Here is a 7,734-nt window from a genome sequence, read left to right on the forward strand (position 1 = left end):
AATGAAACAGAATACATGATCTGACATATATGCAATTGCTAATAATGGAGCAAATCGAAAGTTTGCATTAACATGTGCAAATCCATCTCTGAATAATACAAAAGAAAAGAAACCAATTCTTGTTTATCCCAAATGCGTCTCAGAAAATATAATACAAAAGAAAACTGGCTTATACTTCTTCTATATATGCTGTAAATAACATATTATAATGTATGTTGAACTTTTTTCTCTCTTATGTTTTATCTCTTCTACTAGTTATATTTGACCCAATGAGTTATAATAATATTTGTTGGAAAACAATTTCTATCTCATCTTATACTGTGTTTATTTTACCTCTATTATAAAAAAAAATTATATATTAGCTATATTAAATTAATAATTATTATAATAAATATTAATAATAAAAAATTTATTATTAATATATTTATAATAATAATGATTAAATAATAATAATAAAATTAAAATTATATAAAAAAAATACAACTTCAATGATATTATATCTATTAACTAAATTTAATATATAAATGGTATATTTAGTACATGGAAATCATTCGAACTATCATCAAATTAGAGCTTGTACTTTGATTTTCTAATATCAATTTTAGTTAAAAGTAAATTTGAATTAAAATTTGTAATAATTGGAAATTTGAGTTAAAATATTCGTTTATAGTAATCATTGTAGATAATATTTGGGAAAGTTATAAAACATCGAAGTCGCTTTGGCCGAGTGGTTAAGGCGTGTGCCTGCTAAGTACATGGGGTTTCCCCGCGAGAGTTCGAATCTCTCAGGCGACGTTATGTTTTTTGTTTCTTTTAATTTGGGTTCACTTCCATTATTTACGTGATTACGTATTTGAAAACAACATAGTTGCCTACATTTAATTGGATAATTTTTTATTTAATAAAATAGGTAAGATATTCTTATTATTTCCATACCTTTGTAACTTTCAACTTAAAATAATTAATAATATTTTAATTTTAATTTTTAAGTTACTTTTAAAAGTACATATTTCTTTAAATTGTATTGTTTAAATTTAGTATTTTTTTCATTAACACTCAATATTATAGTATTGAATTTGTAGATTTTGTAAGATTGATATTGATAAATATTTAGATACTGGATTGTTGTTTGGTAGAAATGTCAAAATGATGCAAATCCATGACTCAACTAGACTCCTCAAAGGTAAGTCAGGTTGGGTTAAAAAAATATATAATGTGGAAAAAATTGAACCCGATTCATTTAATCTTTGAGTTAAATATGTTTGAGTTGGTTTGGAGGTAGACTGACTTGTAACTACCAACAATAATCTTTTATAAAAAAAAGTTATTAATTTTTCATTATAATTACTTACTATTTTTAATTACGTTACTTAACAATTTTTGTAAGATTCGAATATTGTTCAAATTGAGTTATTTATTTATTTACTCAATTATATAAGTTAACATTTTAATTTTTACTTACTATTTCTATAACATCACTTTCTAATTGTGGTTAATGTTTACTGAAATAAGTGAACACCTTGATTGTACTGTTATAAACTGTTGAGTCGAGATTGCACTACAATAAATATACAAAACAAGTTGGGAGAGTTATGGTTGGTGAAATTGGGTTCCAAAAATTTTGGTTCACAAAAAAGTGAGTCAGATTAAATTAAGTTGTTTTTAACTCAAGTTAAGATTATGATTATGATTCAATTTATCAATAAGTCAAGTTGACTTAGTTTGATACTCCTAATTTTGGTAATTGAAAATCACATTGAATCATGCATTAAGGGTTTAAACTTATAAGGTGATCTTTGGAATGACGAAGTGATAATTGTCATTTAATAGTTAAATTAGAATGATTTCAATAGAGAATGTCTAACGCAGTGCTAGATTGTCTAACACAAATATATTATAGTATATAGATAAGGTCACATGACCTGAAGTTGTCTCTCAATGAAATTAATAGTGGAATCAATTAAACAATGTTCAAAACCTATATGCAAATACTAAAATTAACAATAACAATAAAGTAAAAAGGAGATTTAAATAATTGTGCAAAAAAGTAAATTGGACGATAAATAATAGTAAAGAAAACATATCGACTCTTAAACTTTTCATCAATGCATTCTTCATCAAATGATGAATATATCATTCATTCACTCATATAAACATAATTGAATTCACCAAACATGCATAAGCCAAAGACAATCGATTCTCATTAATCAAACATGTGTCCACTAATTTATTCAAAACCTTACTCATCTCCATACGTCTACTCATAAGATTTTTAATCTTTTACCTCTTGAATTATGCATTCAAGAGATTGTTTAGAAAACTAAACAATAGTTTAATCAAATACATAATTGAATTATCAACATGTGTTCAAAAGCAATTCCCAAAAGCAATTAAACTAAAAAAAATATCATACATTTAGAACAATAAGATTTTGAAGAACAAAATTTTAATCGCACAAAACCTCATAATTCATTGTGAAATTGCAAGAAAACCAACCCAAAGGAGTTTAGTCTTCCTTGTGGAAGTAAAACTAAAGAATTACAAAGAAGAAAATAAAGAAAACTAAGAAAATCCTAATACACTATTTTTCGAACGCCACTGTCAAGCTTTGAAGCTCCATCATTTATCCTTGAAACTTATATCTTTTTATAGGGTTTTCTGCTCTAAGGATCTCGCAAAAATATTATGATTTACATTTTGTTTACAATTTCTTAGTTTCTAATTCTAGAATTCTCGGATTTTGTTTCCTATTTAATCGCGAGCTCAGTTTCTTCATATCTTTGCATATGATTTGCTTCCAATTTTGTTTCTAAGATACTTTATATTTTATTCTATAATTCTTTAACTCATATTTTGTTTTTCGTTTTGATTTAAAAAAACAACTTGAGCTTTGTGTTATTTGACCCATTCGTAGTAGTAGAAACTTTCTTTAGACTGTCTATTTTGTGTAACCACTTGACCGTCTAATAAAACTGTCTACTATGACTAAAAACACAAAAATAACAAGAAGAAAAATAACAAGAAGAACCGTTAAGACAAAACTAAACCTAATAAACTCAATTAAGATAAATTTTAATTAAAATAATAAATTTATTTATAAATTAAAATCCAAAAATATATATTAAAACTTTAAAATGTAAACAATCATAATGGAACTAACTGAAGTTAGATTCGTTATCTTTAAGTCTCAATACTTTTTAACTAAAACAAAGAAAAAAATACTAATATTATTTACGTTTTAATAAATGTCAACCAATAAAAGTGACTACTATAATAAATAGAATAAACAAGTGTTAAAAGTACGTTAGTAACATTCTTTTATGTAGTGAATAACGGAAAGATGAGTAGGAGTTGTGTGAGAAATCATAACACCTTCAACCTAAGTCTTCAAAGTTTTAAAAAGTTTCACGTAGTAGGAAATGAAAGACAAGACATGGTAGGGAAACACATGTCTTTTAAAGATCTTCCCAAGTGGAATGAGCTTTTTCTTTTGGTCTAAATGGAAATTAATTAATGCAATGAGAGCTCACAACGAAACTAGCCATGATGAGGACCCACAATGTAGAGTTTATCACGAGACAATGACATGAAAGTTATAACATTCAAGTGTCCATAATAATAAATATCCATTAAAAGACCAATGGGACCAACCAGTACACACATTCAACCCCATAAGGAATTAAAATACTACACGCTCTCTCTCCAATTTGGAGATGGCCACATTACATACATTTACTACCCACTGTTACAACACACCACAAAAGTAGGTATACAAAAACAATATTGAAAAAAAAAATAATAAGAAAGGAGAAGAACCATTGGATGCTCTTGTGCACTCCAAATGGCTACTTTTCTTACAAAAAAAAGGGGGGAGAAGGGTTAAAAAGAAGAGAAAGTAATGTATATATAGCAAACAAAGGGAAAAAAAAGAGTTGAAAGCCCATGGAGACTACTTTGGAGTTATGGGACATTACCAACTTTTAACTAGTTAAAATGTACTCATTAATTTCCCCCTTTGGGAAGAAGCCTTTGGGTGTGGTAGTGCTTGTACCAGTTGCACCAAGGGCCTGTGACTAGGGGTAGAAATTTAGACGAGAGGTGTAAGTTGCCTTTGGAACCCAACTGCCTGGAATAACATCTCTAGCAGAGAGACTTCTACCAGTGGAAGAACTCAGTTTCACTGAGAATGGTCCCCTTAAAGGCCCCCCAATAATGCACCAATTTGCACCCCAGAGGTGATTCATCTGCAGCCATTCCGTAGACCCTGCCTGGCAATAGCAAAATACAACAACAGTGTTACCAAATAATTATAAATAAAGTAAAGTTATAAGCCTAACTTTTCCCACCTACTTACCATGTAAGGAAGTACAGTATAAGCACTCTTTTTAAGAATTTGTTTACATATAGAGACCAAATCATGACTTCATTGTTTAATTTGTTTTGGTAATTTAGTTCCTAAATTCGTATAGTGGGGAGAAATGAGGAATATTACTGTTAACGTTGGTCCCATATCACATGGTTTGAGCTCAGAAAATACAGAAAAAGCACCACCATTAGATGTTGCCAATGGGCACCATTATGCATATGAGGAATAAGGCAATGATAATATATTTAATAGGAGAGAAGATGTTCCACCAATTGCAAGCTTTGGCAGTAATCTATTACTCCTAAAGTGCAAAAGATGGTAGTGTTGAGGCACGTGTGCTAAGTAGACACGTCCCCAAAATTTGGAATTGTCAAACTCTGGACAAGGGAGACTGGACAGTAAAAAATGTGAATGACCATAATGCTTTATTTCACCTTTGGACAGTTACTTTCGGTACAATCTGCAACACTTTTCAAGAAGCAGGGTTCCAAAGATGCAATCAATGTATTACCCTCCCGTTGCACTTTATTATTGGTAAAAATAAACCAAGTGCGCATTCTAGCTATAAAAATATATATTAACAACATTACCACATTAGAGGCCATTAGCTGTAACAGCATCTGATTCTCTCATACCAGAACTTTAAGATTCTTCTCTCGTGCATTATTTTTTTTTTGTTCTCCTACTTTTTACTCTTTCTTTCAACACCTCACCCACATATAAATATAAATATGGGATGGGATACATGAAGAACATGGATGGAGCAAAACAAACATAGCTATTATAATTTTGGATATATAATATCAATAGGCAAAATAAGTAACAAGAAGAGAGGAAAGATGCATACTTCTCGTATATGCATGGAGCCAATATCTCCCTCTGCGTCCTCAAACTCAACCAGAAGTGATAGCCAAAATGGCGTGGAGCCTTCATTAACATGAAAAGCAATTTTTCTCCCGGGGTATTTACACGGTGTTCTGCAAATAATACAACCAGAGGACAAACCTCATGAATCAGAAATTGGTATTTGAAATGAGCATTTCCCTTAATGAATCCACAAAAACAAAAGGGCACATCACTCAGATGCATGCAGATAATGTAGCATCCTGATATATGCAAACAAGCAGGGAAGTGCAAACAGAGAGAGTAACCCTTTTTCCTGTAAAGGGAAGCTGGGTTAATAATACTATAAACTAGAAAAACAGTCAAAAAGTCAAATCTTCACACTAAACAAAAGAAGGGAAAAACGGTCCCAGTCATAGTCAAAGGGTCAATGCCACATAAGAAGGTCCCCCTGCCCCAAATAAAGTAATATAATCAACTGAACAATGTTCACACTTACAGTATTATATGTGTATATATATAGCTGTAAATCACTGAAATTTTTCACATGTCAAATTTAATGTTTCTAAAACATAATGCATGCATACCTTCGGTAAATGACAGGGATTTGACCACGGTCTCTGAGAGGACCGTTCTCCCCAGCAATGGCCATGCGGCCAAAGGCAGCACCACTGAGATCGAAGTGTGTTTGGTCAGAGGGGCAACCGGGGCACTCGTCGGTAATTATGACTGTGACGGCTCGTCTCGTACATATGCTCTTGTCCAAACACCTTACCTTGTAGCAGGCACCACACCCTTCACCGTTCATGAACAGCAAGGGCCCCACTGCTCCCACTCTCGCCCTGAACGGCTTCACATCCACCATCGAACCATACCCACATGCCCCACCTTCACACATCATTCACCCAATCAATCTCCACCCAACACCAACACTACTCACTCATCATTAACCCAACACAACACTTATACCACAACCAAAATCTATAAGCTTTTTCACAAAACTTTTACCAAACTCTAAAAGTTTTATCTCTTAGATAAAGTGAGCCTAAAACTGCCATAGATGTGAGGTTAAAAAAATATGTTTTTTTACTATTTTCCAGTGGGAACTAAAATTTTTCTCTGTAAACAAGTAATGCATATCTGTATCTGCAAATTACTAAACTGAAACTTAAATTTTGATTAAGAACAACATTGAAAGCAAAACACTTCGATAAACTAGAGAAATCAAGATTGGACAATAAATTGTACAATTAAGAGAGAGATGAAAAAACTAAATTGTATTATCTTATATAAATTGTTGTACTCTTATCTACATTTTGTAACTTTCTGGTTAAAATTAAGATTTAATCTAAATTATCTTCTGATTAGAATTCAACACCAAAAACACAATCTAAATTTTGTCTCTATGTTTCTACATTGGTATTCACTGAGTTAACTCGGAGAGTGAGATGTGGAAATAAGAGATCTTGTGAAGGTTAGTTACCCGTGCTGCCGTCTCCTTCGGGGTCGCCGTACCAGGTGGCCATTCCGGAGTACCAATGTAGGTCGGGACCGCGGTGCTGAGGCTGTCCCTCGGCGGCGTACAACAGCACGAGTTTCAAGGCGAAGCTGAAGCAGGCGAGGTTTTTCGCCGCAGAGGAGGCACGGTGGAGCTGCATTGTGCGCTGAAGCGAAGTGGGTGGCACGCCGCCGCAGTTAGAAGGAAACAGTGACGTTTGGGGCGTTGCCGACAGTGTGGTGGCGGCGAGTGAGTGTTTGTGGGTTTAGTTTAGTTAGACAGTTAAAGGGAGTTTTTGGGTTTCTTATAGTACAACAGGCGTAACTGTGTTTACGATGTGGTCCATTGATTTGGTGTTATTTACGCAAGTGTGCCACTAAGGAATTAGGGTGGGTCCCACCGGTAGTTAAGGCGTTAATTCCGCGTTCGCGCGCGAAGAAGGCACAAAGTAATATGGTTTGAGGTTCTTTTAATAAAGAGGTGAAATTTTACAAACGTAATTATTAAAATAAATAAAATTTTAATAATTAATATATAAAATTACATTTAATTTATAAAAAGTTCAGAATTGGACGATGATGTTGAGGTTACCTTAAGGTGTTTATAGAAGATGTTTTCTCACGGAATGGTGTCAATTTGAAAATTTAAGATTTTCATTATTGTTTGTGAATGTTTATAGTAACTTAAACCCTAAAGAAGAGCTTGAAAGAATATTGATGTTGAGCTGCAAAAGTACATAAATGAACAGAATGACTAAAAGAATAGAGTTTTGACAAGGGTTCTAAGTTTTTTTTTAAAATAGTTTTTAAGAAAATTATTATAAAATCTATGTTTATTATATACCATGTGAATTTATGATCTGATGAGTATGTTTTGAATCAGATTCCAGCGGGGCCACATTCTTGACAGTAGTAGATAGATCCCTGTTCTCACAATCTCCTTCTCTCAGTGTGAACTCTGAGGGATTTTGTTGAAAAAAATTCTGTGAGGATGTCCTTTTCTTTTTCATGTAAACAATTAAAACGTT

The 7,734-nt window shown here is 32.2% G+C and overlaps 1 protein-coding gene and 1 non-coding gene across 2 annotated transcripts; one reads left to right on the forward strand and one right to left on the reverse strand.

Moving 5' to 3' along the window:
- Positions 1–713: 713 nt before the first annotated feature.
- Positions 714–795, forward strand: TRNAS-GCU (transfer RNA serine (anticodon GCU)). The gene has a single exon. It is a non-coding gene; the product is annotated as a tRNA-Ser (tRNA).
- A 2,812-nt stretch (positions 796–3,607) lies between these two features.
- On the reverse strand, positions 3,608–7,156 carry LOC137826300 (expansin-B3). Its single transcript, XM_068632223.2, has 4 exons — positions 6,693–7,156; positions 5,797–6,097; positions 5,214–5,343; positions 3,608–4,268 (listed from the first exon to the last, which is right to left on the reverse strand). The coding sequence occupies exons 1-4, from the start codon at positions 6,865–6,867 to the stop codon at positions 4,074–4,076; spliced, it is 801 nt and encodes a 266-aa protein (XP_068488324.1). The 5' UTR covers positions 6,868–7,156; the 3' UTR covers positions 3,608–4,073.
- Positions 7,157–7,734: the final 578 nt, after the last annotated feature.

The sequence above is a fragment of the Phaseolus vulgaris genome, chromosome 11, assembly GCF_051622355.1.
Source record: "Phaseolus vulgaris cultivar YP4 chromosome 11, ASM5162235v1, whole genome shotgun sequence".
Taxonomy (NCBI): Eukaryota; Viridiplantae; Streptophyta; class Magnoliopsida; order Fabales; family Fabaceae; genus Phaseolus; species Phaseolus vulgaris.

What these genes read in the sequence shown, in the direction of transcription:
- LOC137826300 (XM_068632223.2), bottom strand. Translation starts at nt 6,867, where the DNA reads ATGCAGCTCCACCGTGCCTCCTCTGCGGCGAAAAACCTCGCCTGCTTC. An exon ending in CGAAGGAGACGGCAGCACGG is followed by an intron (nt 6,098 to 6,692) that starts GTAACTAACCTT and finishes TGATGTGTGAAG; the next exon opens with GTGGGGCATGTGGGTATGGT. An exon ending in GCTCCATGCATATACGAGAA is followed by an intron (nt 4,269 to 5,213) that starts GTATGCATCTTT and finishes TGCTATTGCCAG; the next exon opens with GCAGGGTCTACGGAATGGCT.